This window comes from Dermacentor variabilis, chromosome 3, assembly GCF_050947875.1.
Source record: "Dermacentor variabilis isolate Ectoservices chromosome 3, ASM5094787v1, whole genome shotgun sequence".
In the NCBI taxonomy this organism is placed as follows: Eukaryota; Metazoa; Arthropoda; class Arachnida; order Ixodida; family Ixodidae; genus Dermacentor; species Dermacentor variabilis.
The window spans coordinates 29,165,636-29,183,336 of NC_134570.1; the positions used below are offsets into that span (position 1 = coordinate 29,165,636).

The window sequence follows — 17,701 nt, forward strand, 5'->3', positions numbered from 1 at the left end:
AGAAACAATACTGAACAGGGCCTCAATTACCCTAAGCATGCGTTTTATTTCTCACCTTTTGTTTTGTACTTCTCCAAACATGTTCTAATGCTTCACAAGTGTATGCCATGCAAATGCATGCATGCGTAATTTCATGGCTTACAGTACCACCCCATGAAGTATTTACTACAAGGCACCTGGCTTCAATTCTCAAATTTCCTGTTGCTTATCATCATTAGGAGGGAGTGAACACAGAAAAATAATCCCCACCTGCTTTTACGTTCACCTGCTTCAAGTAGGCTTCAATGTATGTTAACAGCCACAAGCACATTAAAAAAGAAAAGAAGTTCAAACCTTTATCTCCTCTTTTGTTCTCACGCCGACAGTCCTGTAGATGTTGTAGAATGCAGGCACCATTGCCCTATGATTAGAAGATTATGATTAGGAGCTCAGCCAGGATGAGAAACAAATAACAGGACATGTTTCATGTAATAGCATCACAAGGAGCCTGACTTCGGGCAAAAAACTTTGAAGAACCAAGTGATTATAAGCACTACAGAAATTATACCACAAATTATACTTCTGCACAATATAAAATGTGGTAAAAGTGACTGTGTTAAAGATTTTCATTTATTAACATGTTACAATTAAAATTATGGTAATGCAATACGATATCATTACAGCATAGATACAACATAAACACAATTACAATAAAAGCCTTCGATAAACCATGTAAAATAAAATGTGCGGGCTTACTTTGTTGAGGAAGGCCGCATGACATTGATGTCGATCTTGACTTCATGAAACATTATGTCATATAGAAAGCGTCCAATCTAAAAGAAACAAAATCTGTGAAACAAGGCTACAAAAACACGAAAGGATACAGTAGACCATAAATATTTGATCACTTAGAACAAAAAAAGAAGGACAGAAAGGAACAAGGGGAGGACCCTTCTGTCCAGGCTTGTTTGTGCTAAGCAATCAAATATTTATGGTCTACTAATCAATATGAACAGGCTAGCCCAGCAACATGTACTTCTGCACTAAAGGGAAACTTCAATAAAATTCTGCACTGTGTAAAAAGCCTGATTAAAGACAATGTAGAAACAGAGGAGCCTCTATGCAAAACTTTACATTTGAAATGCAAGCAGAAGCATCATGAAAAGCTCACAAAAATTACTGTTTCTGATACCAAAGCTGAAAAAAAAAATATGGAAGAAAAAAACACCACCATTACCCTTCACTGGAAGTGATACATTACCTAATTCAAGGCACCTCAACACAACCTCCTAGATCACAACGGCGCACTTGTGTAATCTCGCAGGTCACACTGCTGCATAGCATAGACGCCGCTACCGCTGTGGGGTGCCATGATAAGCCCTCTCACTGTCGAGAAGCTTAGGCTACTATGTGTTCTGTCTCTGTGGGTCCCAGGCATGGCAACGTGAGCCAGCCTGAGAACCTGGCAGCCACAGCGATGCCACCATGTACACGCATCGCCTGCTTAGGTGCTGTGTTAAAGGCTGCTAACAAAAACAGCTATACAATCACCAGCTCTGTGGCTTTGCGAAAATTTGTTCAGTGGTATGTACTACTCATTTACAACATATTTAGCCAAAAAGGAAATTTCATGGCAGTTGGCCTTTGCTACTGATTTCAGGGCACCAGTGACACCCTAAACGTCGAGCAACAGTATCTCATGCATAAGATGACGCGCATATCCTAGAACCAATTAAATTAAAGATCACACATTATAGAGCCAAACTTGTTCCAACTCTTTAAGTGCCACGCATTTCAGGCATTTCGAGCATTTTTGCCAGGCATGGGCTGGAAGTTCGCTTAAAGTACATCAAATTCATTTTCTGAACAAGCAACACATTAAGAAACTTCAGATTGAAATGGTATGTACTGCCGATAGGTTACTGAACATTTTACGAAGTTTCTTTGCCTAAATATTCAAACATCTATAATTAAATATGCACATAAATGATTTAGCTTCATTGCTATCCTTGCCCCTAAAGTGCACCTGTGTGATCAATATTCAAGCATTCCAAAACAGAGCCAGCAAGGAGACCTTGATTTCTGCATTCGAAAACTATGTGGGCTTCTTGTGCCTGCTCATAATGTCAAAAAACAAGAGACCTGAGATCGGACATGAACATATGTGACATCAACAGATATTAGGGTGCACAAGCTTTATTTTTAAAATTATGTGCGATAATCTGCCACACTACAGAATATTTACACTGCCAGCATGCAATATGCATTTGGATCTGCCTTTTGTGACAGATGTATACTTTAACAAATGACCACTGAAATTTACTGGTGCTCTTTTCCAAAATTTCTACCTAGTAAATCTAAAGCTTAAAGGGAATTTTCATTTGAGCACTGAAAAATTTCATTTAACTTTCCAAGTACTATACCACTTGTTTAATTGTATTGTGATTTTGGATTAACAAGTGCTCGTAACTCTAAGCTTGTGTTTCGTTTTGTTGTGGTATCACATCCTGCCACATGGCTCTCTCTCTCTCTCTCTCTCTCTCTCTCTCTCTCTCTCTCTCTCTGTGTGTGCGTGTGTGTCTTGTGTAATACCATCGATAACCTTCACACTTCCAAAAGAAAAAAAAACAAGAAAAAAATAATGAAGTCCAACGTTTTTACATTAGTGCGCCTTTAACATTGAATATAGCATTCACATTGCTTACTCACCCCCAGTACAGCATGGAATGGCCAGTGAGCTATTTCAGCATCCTTCAAGAAAAAAGAAAAAAAATAATTGTACATAACACAGTCATTCACAACAAATGCAGACTTGCCAATTGTAAAATTTGTGGAATACTACAGTATTCTACAGTATACTACAGTAAGCAAAAAAATATTAAGATTTGGTGCAAAATATTAAAGATTTTGTAATTGCCCAAATGTTGACTGTTTATTAAAGGGGGATCTGGGTCTTAAAGACAAAAATATCACTAAAAAACCTTTTTCATTAATGTTGGTTTTCCAATCTACAATACAGTGCAACCACTGAAAAAGCTAGCTTAGAACACAGTGTCCCCGAGAAAAAAGAATGAATGAATGAATAAAGCCTTTATTTTAAGGAAGGGGATGGCTCTAGGTCGCTGTTGGGGATTAGGAGGCAAAGGAATGTGGGTTCCCAGACTGTTGGCTGAAGCACATCTTCATCTCGGTCTTGGATCTTCCGCTTTATGCAGACTCAGGTGCATGTTCAGTTCCCCCACTCTCGCATGGGCTGATCGACCCCTTCTACACTACTCGAAACAGGCCACTTTGTCTGCCATATGTCGCAATGGCTTTCTGTGTTTCAGGGTTAGTTTGTATTCCAATTCCTAGTGTTCAAATGTCTCCGTGTAGGAAATGTTGAATGTTGCATCTCCCTTGTGAAAAAGCTGCACAGCTCCAAACGAGGTGTTGCAAGTCTGCTCTGCATGACTCCTGGCAATGTGTGTATCGGTATAAGTGTTCGCACAGCTCCCCACACTCCATTTCCTCGCCAAACCCCGCGGACCAAAATTCATACCTAAAGATATTGGCCGAAGGCTCTCCTCGCAGAGCACTGATGCATTACATTCGTACTAAAATTAAAGCAGACAGTAAACAGAGACTATTAGAAGCTACACCACTACTTGTGTTTGATGACAAGGGCGGGATTATTCGCTTGGAAGAGGTTTTTTTGAGTAAGCCAATGCTGCATACACACCACACATACTTGAGAAATGGCACCAACCCAGACAAGCTACGATTGAGAAAAAAAAAATACTTTTTATCCTACGAAATGCTTAGTTTTGCCCATGGAATCTCTGAAAATGACCCATTTTGCCATTCACTATGCCAAAATCACTTATCAGAACCAGGCCATACTGGTTGGTTTCATTTGAAAGAGCATCTTTTGTTTTTTGTTTTTTGGCTTGCTTTCCTGCTAAAGATGCTTGCTTTCCGGCAAAATTTTTAGCATCCAGGTGAATAAAATGCTTTTCTCATATGGTGGTTATGTTATTCCGCTTTTCTAAAATAACTCGTTTTGGTTCTCAGCAATTTTCCAAGAGGCAGGTTACTCTTCTAATCATCCGATCTTAATAACATTTTATAAATCTGATAGCAGGCCTTCCAAGGAGTACAGTAAGTCTATAACACCTTGTTTCTGCATGCTGAAGCACTGAAAAATTTTGAGGAAAGAAAAAGGAATAATATGTCCAGTTACCACTCTGAACTTTCGTAATTTTGGATAGAATAGAGGTAGAAACATGAAACGATGCTGACTGCAGTCCTTGAGTATTCAGGAATATATTCACATAGCTTTTAGCTTGCTTACTGTAAAACATTTCACACCAGTCATCCCAATTATTTGCAACAGAAAAAGATTATATAAAATATTTTCTTCATTCTGTAGAGAAAAACTAGCAGCATATTTGCAACTAGCACATTAATTACCTATTACAGTTAAACCTCAATATGACGAACTTCAGTATAACTAAATTCTCCATATAATGAAATATTTCACCTTTTATAACCACTTGTCCATAGGACACTATGTACTTTGAACCTCAATATAACAAAGTGTGTGTTAACACATGATTTTAATATAATGAAATTTCACTGTCACTGCAGAGGAATACTGAAACAATAAACGGAAACTTCCGTGGACACTTTCCATTGACACCTCCATGGCTGAGTTGCATGTGGCTGCTTGCAAATGCACTTCTCAAATCGCGTACTGCACAATCGATAGTGACGCCAAAGCAGAGCAGCATCATGTTCTACATGAAGTCCAAGTGCACTAGGATCCTATCAAGCTCCGTGCATTCTACGCTTTAGGTACATTATTCTAATACACTATACATTAGGTGCAAGTGAAAGTGTGTCAGGGTGAGCCATGAATGGTGGCTTGATGAGTGCAGTCTTCCCACGTGAGCAAGGGGAAAGGGGGAGAGGAGCAATCTCAATGCCATCAAGCATGCACAAGAGTGGGGGGGCAGGCTGATGTGCGTCTGCTTTTCTAGCACGGCCGTGGTTGTACATGGCTGTCAACATGAAAAAAGAAAGACGTATGCCAACCAAATACAACTTTAAAAGGCAAGACGTTTCAGTTTCCATATGGAAGACTTGTTCACAATGGGCCAAAGAAGTATAAGTGGCTGTTTAAGTAGGTTTAAGCATGCGACAGGGGGAGCGTTCCTTTGTTTCAATTGAGCGTGTGTCCTGTTTTTTGTATCTTGAGGGGGTACAGGCGCGACTTCCAGTTTCTTTCCTGATCAATTATAGTAGAGTTCATCGGGTCTATATTGTGCTCAGTCATCGCTGTGTGCTCCGCCAAAGCATTTAAAACCACTCTTTTCTCCTCCACATCATTCTGATGTTGGCACAGCTGCTGTGTAAAGTTGCCTGTCTTTCTGATATAGAAGCCATCGCTATCGGCACAGGGGAATCTTGTAAACAATGCCAGGAACGGCTCCTTTCAACAGCTTGTCCTTTCCACTCACAAGTGCACACCACAGTTTGCGCACAGGAACGCGAGCCACCTCAACATCATATTTAAGCAGCACGCGTGTAAGATCTCACTTATCCAGTGCACGTAAGGAATGGCAGCGCATTTATTCCAATGTGCACTGGCAGGCTGGAAAGGGTTAGACAAACAGTGTATCACAGCATTCATGATAGGAGGGGTAACTGCTTGTCGAATGATTCTTCCGGATTGTCTGCACATTGAAATTCAGGTCTTCAGGCTTCATGCAAATGCAGCTTGCAGGGCCCAACAGGGAGGAAACTACTGACCTCTTGTGAGCGTCAGGATGAACAGACATGAAGTTTAGGTACCGGCAAGTGTATCTACTCTTTCTGTAAACGTTGAAAGAAAGCGCACCATTGCTCCTTTTTATCAACGCATCCAAAAAGACCGTTTATGATCCACCTCCGTCTCTACCATGAACTGAATGGAATCTGCTCGATCGTTTAGATGCACTTCCAAGGCACAGTGCTTGATCCCTCAAAAACAATTGTCAACGTAGTGCAGAAAAATTCTTGATGTTGGGCTGAATGAAGCGAGCTCGCGACTTCCCAGCCACTCCCTTCCGAGGTTCACAGCGGTCACCGAGACGGAGGAACCTTTTTGTGTGCCATGGACTTGCTTGGAAATGGCCTTAGTAAAACAGAAGTAGGTGTTGCCCGGGCAAAAACTAAGCAGCCTCTTCAAGTCAAGGACATCAATTGGCGACCTTTCCAGTAGAGCCAAATCGGCATCGAGAGCAGCAGAAAATGCTTCCACGGCCATGTAAGTGGAAATGGAAGTAAACAGAGACATAACGTCAAACGAAACCATCGCCGTCTGGTTTCATCCCAACAAGACGGGCTTCTGTCGAACTCTCAATTACATGGCTATCAGCAACATGGCTGAGCACATACGCAGCCCGCGTGCCCCGTTTTAGAGGTAATCTGCCTCATGTGCAAAGCCTGAGTAAGCTCAGGTGGCGAGGCATCATGCACTGTCTTCCCGCACATTTAGCACTGGAGGTTGCGTAATCTTGTGTTTCGAAGACACAATTGAAGCGAGGCATACGAAGCACTCGCTCCCATGATAACAGCATCCCACTGCAGGCGACACTATTAGGCACAAGGATGGAGTGGACACAAAAGCATGGCTGAATTCGCTTCATACCGCCGATATGAAAATCTTGTCGACATGGCATGAAACTATATCTTTCGTCGCCGACTCTCAAATTCAACAAAATGTTCTTTCTTTCTTTTTTTTCTCATTCAAATATGCCTTTTCCTATTGTCCAATAATTCAGAAACCCTTTCAGCCCATTGCATGCTAGAAAAATTCATTGGAGAGTGTACTTATTTGCATAACCGGTTGAATTTCAATACAGTGGAATTTCATTATAACGAAGCAAAGTGGCGATTTTACCGACTTCAATACATCGAGGTTTAAACTGTACCAGTAAATTTCATTTTTCTAGCAGCAACAGCAACAAAAATATTTCTCATGACCCTAGTCTCCCCTTAAAGATTCGCAGGTTTTGTTTTGTAGGGATGCTGTAAAGAGGCAGTCTCCTCCATACAGCCGTGACGAGAATGTTCTGCACCACAGGCAGACAGAAATGTCAATGAAATTCCATCGTGATGTATACCCATAACTGCGGCCAATATTTTGGTCCCAGTTATGTATTGGTTCTATAAGCTGGTGTAGCTGCTGGACTGAAAAATCGGGATACGTAAAATACGACTGTATCTGTACTCTTCTGAATTCACTGTTCCCTAAACACAAAATGAAAAATAGTAAAATTATTGTTGTCAATATATACAAGAATCTAAATGAGCTATAATAATCTAGTGTTTTACGATAAAACTGTAAGTGCTGGCAGGGATGCAAATGAGGCTGCAAGTTTGCAAGATTGGTTATAACATGTTTATTACCACTAGTACTACTTTGAAGAAGCCTTACCAGAGAAGGTCCCAAACAGTTTTCAGCGTTGAGTCTCTGCCACCATTCCCGCGCTGTATAGCTACTCCACAACTCAGGCTGGAGACAGTACTCAAGGTACTTGTCATACAGTGTGCTCACCTGCGACAAAAAAATTCTACCCCTGTGGCCACATGGCTGACTTATGTGCAACAGAAAATATAGCAGGATGTAAAGTATGATGTACTGCTAAAGAGAACATCCACTTAGTATTTCAATGCCATTTGCAACTTAATTATGGCACGAAGGCATGAGGACTACTATTTGATGCACACACATCAGCTCAATGCATCCTATCAGCCATATTTTTCCCCTCTTGATACGGCAGAAGTGTTTCAGATCAGATTATGGGGTTTTACGTGCCGATACCATGATCTGATTATGAGGCACGCCGTTGTGGAGGACTCCAGAAATTTGGACTGCCTGGGGTTCTTTAATGTGCACCTAAATCTAAGTACATGGGTGTTTTTGCATTCCGCCTCCATCGAAATGCAGCCGCCATGGCTGGGATTCAATCCCACGACCTCGTGCTTAGCAGCCCAACACCACAGCTACTAAGCAACCACGGCGGGTGAAGTGTTTCATTTATGCAGTTTTATTGTCAGCAAAGGTGTTCCCTTTAGAAGTTGACTGTACTGCACAATTATTTTAACTTTAGAGCACAAACTGGACGGTCTTTGCCTTGTTACTCGGCTACTGTTTGTTTGAATAACTCAACATTCAGAATTTTCAAATAAATATTCGTTTCTGGCCACATGGGTGGATCCTGATCAATTCTGTCCACCATACAAACAGGTTTGCATTCTAGCTCATACGTGCATCACTGTAGCTCACAAACAATACAATGTTGAGCACATTAAATAGACAAGAGTTTAATATGCTGCATAGTTTAATCTACACAGCACAGGTACATCTTGTCATCATCATCCCTCATCACACCTTTATGTCCCCGTTCCGCCTCCCCCGGGCAGAGTAGCAGGCTACAGCTTGTTAGCTCAGGCCGACCTCTCTACCTTGTTTCAAATAAATTATCTATTCTATCTACTTGCCTAAATTCAGTTCTGACAGTTTCTTATCAAGTGAGTGCATTTTGAACAATAGCTATTATAACACTGTCACTGTCACCAATTTGACAGACTGACCTTGGATGCAATTCCACTGCGCTTCTTCACAGCAGTCATGTAACGGGTCATCACCTTGATTCCAACACCATGATGTAAAACAAACAAGGACGGACTGAAAGTCTCAGAAGACATGGCCAGTGCTCGAATCTCCTGAAAGAAAATAAAAACAATTTTCACCTACAAGACAACCTACTACCTAGGGCAAAGTCGCAAGCTGTACCAAATTTCATATCTTGTAACCAACACCCAAAATCAAGAAGCTCTCCACAACTGGGATGACGACGTGCTAAAAGACAAAAGAAGTCATAACGTCCAGCGCCTTCCAGCAGAGAGAAGGACAAACAAATTGAGCAAGCATCAGTGAATTATTGTGCAACAGCCACTCATAGCAGCTTACAGTACTTTCCAGGCGTATGTAGTATTCTTCTCTGTTGTAGCATCAGTGAGGGTGGTGAGAGGTAAAATCTCTGACTGGCAATCTGTGATGAACCCAGAGTTTTAATTTTAGTAAGGCACCATGTTTTTTTTTTGTTCTTTCTTTATAAAGTTCCTGCTAAGTACTATGAGATTCCTGCAACGGTTACTAGCAAGCACCAAAACAAGTAAGGATGTAGGCCTTCAACACCTGCCGCAGCAGAGTTAAAGGCACTGAAGTCCAAAGCAGAATGCAGTTTATATGTACATCCTGCCTTTATACTCTGCATTGCCATAAAGTCTAATCATCCTTCCACACAAAGTAACAGTGCTAGCACTGATGACTGAACATACAAAACTTAGCGCTTTACTTTCTACACAAAACTGCACCAGACTGCTTTGCACGGTTACATGCACATGTTGTTTTTATTTTCCAATAATCGTCATTGGGGGTGGAGTTCATATGCAGGAACAAGTTATATATATGGTACTTCAGATGATGATGATGCATGCAACAAAAAGAAGTCTTAGAAGTGGCCACACACAACTTGTTTTAAGACAAAGATTCTTACAGATTCAGCAGAATACAGTAAAGCTTTGTTAATACGTAGTTGGCGGGGAACATGGATCAGGCACGCGCTCAAACACGCACGCTGAAAAGCTTTATTTGCAAGCAGGCTGCAAACAATCTGCGATTTTCACTTGCTGGCGTGAGCACGGTGTAAGATATATATACTCTTTAGCTGAAAACACTCTCGAGGCGCAATCTACCAGATAAAGTAACAACGGCATGTGCCCGTTGGTCCAGTGATGGTAGCAGATATTTATCAGCGGGACAATGCAACTTCAAGACAGAAAAGGTTTTATCTACTGTTGATAAAGCAGCCGGCACTTTGTGGAAAATCTGCATTCAATGACACACGGGCACTCTTTCTGTGGCGCCACCTTACAGATGTATAGCCGATTTTGTTGGGAGCATGGGATGGGTGCCTCTCTTTCACCACCAGTGACTTTTTGCCACGTCGCTCTATCATTTCAAATTTCCCGCGAAGAGTCGATTGCTATACCAATGAGAGATAAAACCTTTTCTGTCTTGAAGTTTATTGTAGCGCCGATAGGTAGCCACTGGTATCAGTTGGCCAACAAGCGCGCAATATTGTTACTTTATCTGGTCGATCGCAACCCGCAAGCAAGCTGAGAAGTGTCGCCACCTCAAGAGCAAATACGAGTTTACATATATAAAAAGAGTATATATTCATATCCTACACCGTGGCTGCAAGCCAGTTTCTCCATCAGGCCCCATTTCTCTGCGAGCAGCCTCATGACAGTCAACGCACAAGCTGCATCAGATATAGAAGGGCCACCATCCACTTCCTCGTCATGGTTGACATGGAAGTGCCAGAACAGCACCTGGCCAGAAGCTATGGGAGCAGGAAACACGTCATGGCCACCATGTTTTGACATCACTATCGGTGGCGACTGCAACCCGTGTGCCGCAATTTCAGTACCTAAGATGCACGCAAGACATTTCACCTATTCCACATGCCAAAAGATGAAGTAAATACTATGCACTAACCGTTTGGCATGCAGTAAATAGCTACGGCTTAAGCGATCAGCTAATACATGAGGTTCAATGGTGACAGGGTGGGGGATTTATCGCAACTTTACTTAAACTGGAATCACTTATTAAGTGGACAAATATTAACAAGGTTTTACTGCACTACTATGTGCCAGCATTCATTGCAGATGAAGTAGAAGAAAGCTTTTGAGCACTGTAAGAACTTCCTTGCACTAATATGAAATTTGAAAGTGACAGCATTGTAGTACAAAAAGAAGGGTGAGCCTTACGATAAAATTTAGCTGGCATCTCAAACTCACCCTTTTCTACCTTACGTAAAGGCAAATGCATGAATCATGCAAATCACTTTAGAGGAAGCTGTAGCTCGGGGCCAACTTCGATGTCGCCTATTCGAATATGCACATGTAAAATGTGCAAATGCTTTTATGAGAATGCCACTGGACTGATTTGAATAAAGTTTGCTGCATTTGAAAAAAGAAAAGGAAGATTAAATTCTAGTGACTGTAGAAAGAAAGACTTTAATTTAGGGCATGACATTTTTTATACTATTAACCAAAAGTCAGTAAGTTAAAGAAAGACAGAAGCACGTAGTTCATAAATCCCTAACTCTGCAGCAAAAACAGATATCACAGTTCTGTAAACTGCATGAGTTATAGAATCTAAAGCAGACAAATTTGGTATATTGTTCTACAGCTTACGTCAATTTGTTACAGAGTTTGTTACACGTGTCCGGTGTACGACCCCATGACTACACCACTGGACAAACGTAGTGAAATACCTCCATGTACTATACAAAAGCGATATCACAAATGCGTAAGCAGTGCAAATTGAGACAGCTAAATCATACAATATTTGTGTGCTATGTGCCATTCTACAATATACCAATAAATTGTCTGTAGGACTATTGCAGGACTTTTGTGATAGTGTAAAAATTGTAAGCAAGCTGAAAACTTTGTACCACAATTGTCTCCCTCAGATCCTCCAGCAGATTCAGTTTAATTAAGTGTGATATAGCATCTGCTCATGGTGCAGTTTCAGATTTGTAAACATTATGCTTCAATAATTTATAGACTTGCTCATTTTTGGCAATTCTTGTAAAAAATATTACGCCCTTAATACAAATTGTGCTTCCAACAGTCAACAGAATTCAGCTTTCTCTGTTAAAATGCGACAAATTTCACTAAACTTGGTTCAGAGGTTGTCTAATCCGAAATTTGTGCGTTTCACATGTGGGTATTTGAATAACGAAATCGAAATAGGCCTCAACCTAAACCCTACACTTAACATAAAGAAAAAGAAAAAAGAATTGGAGAGCAAAAGTTCACCTGTAGCATTACGTTCACATAGGCATCGGGCTCCAAGACGGACAGGTAAGGGTACAAGGACATCCCACGATTCACTGGAAAATAGGGAATGAGCACTGTTCAGACACTTTAAAAGGAGGTCATTTTGTCAACAAAATATAACTAAAATGGTCTGAGGCAGGAATCGAACAACTGATATTGCAAGGCTAAAGACGCACTTTAGGATTTATAAAGAGATATGATAGGATCTCAATTGTAATGTTTATGCCAGTGGTGTAAGTAACACATTGACATATTACTAATGAAGCCCACCTACAGCTACTAGTGTGAACAAATGAAGTGCAAGAAAGCTAACCCAAATACACACACTAAAAGTGCGAGGATTTGTCAATAAACTTTACATAAAGCTGCAATTTGTTTCCCTGGACAAACATGGTGTATGGCATGTCAACTAATAGTGTCAACTGATAGTATCACACTTCAAAATTGACCTGCTGAAGGCGGGAGAGGTGCAGAAAAAATCTTGTTTGGCACACCGTAACGCTTTCTCTCATCTATACAAGACTTTCTGAACAAATGGACTGTTGAAAGCACCGAGGCCTGAGAAAGGTCAAAATTGGTGGATCACAGGGCAAAAGGCAGCTTACAGGAACGAAGTGACACTTACTGTAGGAGTGGCTGAGTAGAGACCTGACGTTCTTCACAAAGGCATCTCTGAGCTTCACTCTCCACGCCGCTTCCCATTCCTGCACCTGTTTTCTCTGTTGGCAACAGCAAAGAACACAGAGACATATAAAAATTGCATTCCTGAGTAACCGCATTATCTGTGAAACATCACGAAGACAGCAAAGGTGGACATGAGACAGTGCCAAAGGGACACTGAGAGGCAAATACAAAAGGAGTAGTGACACATACTTTTCAATTACTAGCACAGTAAAACCTCGTTAATTCGGAAATTCGGTTAATTCGGACACGCCGTCTGGTCCCGACAAACATGTACATAACCCAATGGCACGAAACTCCCATTAATTCGGACATATTTGGTCGTACTTCGGTTAATTCGGAGAGTTCACGGAGCTCAGAGGCACGTGAGGCATATAGGATCGGGTGGCACTAGGGGATGTTCAAATCGCACCGTCAGCGATGGCGTCTCCGATTAGCGTGCACCGATTTCAAAGGCCATGCTTGCATGTGCTGGGAGTGCCGAAAGGTCGGAAATACGTCAAGGCCACCATGTTTATTATATTGTTACATAATAGACAAACCTACGTCTCAAAAAACATGGTGGCAATGAAGTACTTCTGGCTTTGCAGTCGCTTTTGGCACTTGGCACTATCTCTGCATTGCTATTGTTATCGGCACGGTAGTTACTGGTCTATGCTAGCAACCCTAATCTGTACATACATGTTTTTTTTCTTTGTATTGTTGTCCGCCATTTCCGACGTTGTCTTTCGCTTGTGCAGTTGTGTGGTTGCAGAGTTGTGCAGTTTTTTTTCGTTGTCATTTTTATTGTGTTTATCGGTTTGCGTCAGGTGCGTGTGCAAGGATGGCAGAACTGTTTTTTATGTTTGTGTTAAATTTTGTTTGCGCTTTTTTTTTCCATTTATACTTTGTTTTTTCTTGACATTGTGCGTGCACCCGTCGCTTTGTTGCCGCGACTAGCTGCGTCGCGCAAGCCGCGCCCCCATGTGCTCTCGTGCTCCACCGAAGCGGGCAAAGTACGAGGCGAAGGATTTGGCAGCGAAAGTAGAAATATTGAAAGTCGTGAAGGCAGGGGTGCCTCGGCAGGTCATAATGAATAAATTCAACGTGAAGAGAAGCACGCTTAGCCCATACGTGAAAAATGAAGCGAAGATTCTTCAGGCATATGACAGCGACAAGTTTGCTGACAACAGGAAGAGACTGCCAACGGCAGCGCACCCAAAACTTGAAGAAGCGTTGTTAAGATGGATTGCCAATTCGCACAACGCACAGCTGCCTTTGAGTGGCCCCCTTATCTGTGAGCAGGCCGAAAAGTAGATGCTGAAGCTCAGCATCGAAGACTTCAAGGCATCAGAAGGTTGGATCGACCGATTCAAGAAAAGACACAGCCTGGTTTTCCGAAGCGTGTGTGACGAGAAAGCTGCTGTGAATGAAGGATCAAAGATCAGAGGGCTGGATTACCCGCACGCCTAGCGCATTATGATGCCTGCGACATTTTTAACGCAGATGAGACGGCCTTCATCTGCAAAGCCCTGCCAGATAAAACCATCACATTTAAGGAGGACCCTTGCGTTGGCAATAAATAAAGCACGGACAGAATAACAGTTTTGCTTGCTGCCAACATGACTGGCACGGAGCGGCTACCGCTATGGATAATCGGCAAAGCAGAAAAGCCGAGATGCTTCAAAAGCATAAAGAAACTTCCCGTAGACTACTGCTCGAATTGAAAGGTGTGGATGACCTCAGCGATATTGCGGCACTCAGCGATATTGCACGAACTGGACCGCCGCTTTTGTGCAAAATCACACAAAGCACTAATTGTTCTAGACTGTAGTACGCACAATAACGTGTCGGGGCTGACAAACATACAGCTGCTTTTTTTGCCGCCTAACACAATGGCTTCCCTGCAGCCTCTGGATCAGGGAATTATTCAGTATGTGAAAGGCCGATACAGAAGACAAGTGCTTGAGCGCATGTTGCTCTGTACGGAGGCAAAGAAAAAATATGATGCAACTCTGCTCAGTGCAGTGCACATGGTGGCACATGTGTGGAGCAACATGCCGCCCGCAGTAATTGCTAACTGTTTCCGACACAGCGGCTTTGTTCGTGACGGTGATTCTTTGGAAGCCGGGACTGCGGATGTTAACCAAAACGCCGAGGAAGATGACAGTCGCTTCGACAGACTTCTGCCTCCGGACGTCCCGCTGGACGAATACATCCACATCGATAGTGACGTTGCCGTTGCCGGTTGCCTCAATGACGACGAAATACTGGATGTACTAGGCGACGAAGAGCCCAACTATGATAGTGAAAATGCGTCTGTCATGGATGCGTGTGAAGTGCTGCACCGCAGTGCTAAAGAGGCTGATGACGCCCTTAAAGTTTTGTGTCGTGTCATCTGTGTCGTTTCTCCCTAAAGTCTGCGCGGACTGCACCACCTACAAGCACTCCAAAAAATTGTGCTTTCAGCACAAATTTCTCACGCGCAACAAGCAACAATAACCAGTTATTTCATGAAGTAAAGGTACGTTGATGTTTTAGGCATTTTTCGAGTTACTATTGTTGAAACCTCGTTAATTCGACATTCGGTTAATTCGGACAGTTTCTCAGGTCCCGTAAAATCCGAATTAACGGGATTTTACTGTACTCCTCCACACATTTTTATCAGACATAAAATAATGACACTTGGCAAGCATGAAAGTTAGAAAACACTTTTTGATCTCAAATTGGACATCAACATTATCATTTCATGACACAGAAAAATTTGCTGATGATGTGTGGCAACAAGGCTTGGTATTATTACGTTGCTCAAAAAAAAAATATGACCAAAAATGCTACATAAATTTCTTGTGACTAGTTCGAATGTGCTGGCTGCAGATGATGATGATATGTGGTGTTTGATGATGCAAGGGCCAAGTGTGGCCTAAGAGCTTGGCACTACATGCTGCGACTGCCATCTCAAGCGCCATATTCCACGTCTGTGGGACATGGATTTCTTTGTTTTTCCTGCATTTTGCTCACCGAGGCGCACATTAAGCACTGTACTAGGTGTGCAAAACTGTTGTCACATCTCGGTAGCAACATGTGTGTCTCTTCGAACGGGTGATCATAAAACAAGACGGCGGCCATGACATGTTTCTGGAGCATGCGATCACTCCCAGCGCTTGGTTGTTTTTGTAAACAAAAATGGTGGTGCCAACGCAAGGTTAGGAGGCGCCAACACCTCCTAGCCTTGCGCTAGTAGGTAATATGCGGGGTTACATTCCAGCAAATTTCGTTCATGTGCGATGGTAGTACAGAGACATTTCGTTGTCAAGAGGTACGAAATGCATTGAATCCTATGGGCATTCGCTGGGGATACGAAAATATTTCACTGTCGCTAGAATTTCATTGTCACAGGGTTTCGTTATCGCAGGCTCCGACTGTACTCCGAAATCTAGGTATTCTTATACATGTATTTCCATGTATCCTTCACGACAGCCGAAACAGCAGTCTAGCAAACGACAAGGTACAAAAAGAGAATGTTGCGGCGCACGGGTTCAGAAAACCTGGGACAGAGCTCAATAAAAAAACGCAGGAGATAATTTTTTAAAAATCTATTGCGGAGGTGACGACGCATCAGGTTTTGCGAGTGCGTGCTCCGCCCAGGCAACTGTCGCCTAGCAACGGAGGTGCCCCTCTTCCTTCCTTCGCACTTCTTTCTGCAGCTGTACTAGCTAAACGCATGGAGAAATATAATCTCCGTACTTGGGGGGATGCCACATGGTCACACTTCGCACTTTTCGGACCGTGTCGTTTATGCGCACTTGCACTTTGGAATAGTTCAGGTGTCCTCCTAGAGTGAGGCATTTGCAGTGTCCAAGGCAAGGAATGTGAAAAACAAACATACAACAAGAAACACTGATCTTTACAGGCTACATGGAGCTTCCTTTTTGTCAGTAGTTTTCTCAGTTACAGCGTCTTCTTTGCAAGCATCGCTCTTATTATATGGTGTTTTGGTGGTGCGTGCCAGTAGAATCTATGGAAAATAGCAATAGTGTGGGCCAACAGCCAACAGCAACGTTTTCGTGGAGAGCTCAAACGGTGACAACTTATCAACTGATGTGCTGATGGGCAGAATGGTTATTCTTGGTGCTTTCACTATCAAAACATTTCAGAATAACGAACAATTTTCAGTGGTCTCTAGTGATTCGTCATATCGAGGTTTGACTGTACTCGGCAACTATCACGTCTCCTACAGTTGTTAGTTAGAAGGGTATTTAGTAAATTTTGTTCATCAATTGTTGATCAACACATATATGCAACGTTCACCACAAGAAATTAAAAAGTTTTATCTACTAATGTGCATTTTATGATCAATTGAAGATTTCATTGAAACACCAGGTTTGTGTTCTCACTTTTGCAGAAGAATGTTACTTGAGAGTTTGAATTGGTGGTGTCCTATGTTGAAATATACCACAACTTTTAAATTCGTCTTTTATTGAGAAACTTGCATGCATCAGACACTCTGCCCAACTACTGTGCTCTAGCCCCCATAAAACAAAAATTTGTGCTGACCATTTGAAGGACTTTCTCAGAAGGATTGTTCAGTTTTGCCACTGACTGCACAGTGACTTCGCCATCAGTCTCTAAGCCCATCTGTTCACGTGCACATTCTCGAAGTTCATCTATGGTGGGCAGGTCACCAGGAATCTCGTGAGGTTTGTGCTGCAGCAGAAAGTTAGCAAACATTAAAATGTCATTGCACAGCTTTGTTACAGTTGCACTTCAAGGGCATCTGTCACCAATGACGAGTACCACTTTCAGCAGAAAGCAAAAAAATTATAGCGCTGGATGCTAGGCAGAGCAATTCATCAGTAATTATTGACATCAGACTACCACACAGTAAAACATATATATACATATATATACGGTAGATGCTCGTTACAATGGACTGTGATAAACAAGCATAAAAGGGTCCGTTATAGCCAAAGTCTGTTCTTTCCAGAGTAAGGGTCGCAGTATGTTGTGAAATGGTGGAATTTCACAGATACTCATCTAACCTGTAGGCGATCGCAAAAACAATAAAAAAATTGAAATTAAAATAAATAACTATACATAAACGGACTTACACGATAAT

General features: G+C 42.0%; 1 protein-coding gene across 1 annotated transcript in view; it reads right to left on the reverse strand.

The window, feature by feature from the left end:
- Positions 1–17,701, reverse strand: part of PolrMT (mitochondrial RNA polymerase) — a 76,052-nt gene that overhangs the window by 40,144 nt on the left and 18,207 nt on the right. Inside the window, exons 9-16 of the mRNA XM_075684605.1 lie at positions 17,140–17,289; positions 12,548–12,641; positions 11,902–11,975; positions 8,602–8,733; positions 7,442–7,561; positions 2,689–2,730; positions 736–812; positions 334–400 (exon numbers count right to left, since the gene is read on the reverse strand). Of these exons, the coding sequence (XP_075540720.1) occupies positions 334–400; positions 736–812; positions 2,689–2,730; positions 7,442–7,561; positions 8,602–8,733; positions 11,902–11,975; positions 12,548–12,641; positions 17,140–17,289 (756 nt within the window). The remainder of the gene's footprint in view (positions 1–333; positions 401–735; positions 813–2,688; positions 2,731–7,441; positions 7,562–8,601; positions 8,734–11,901; positions 11,976–12,547; positions 12,642–17,139; positions 17,290–17,701) is intronic.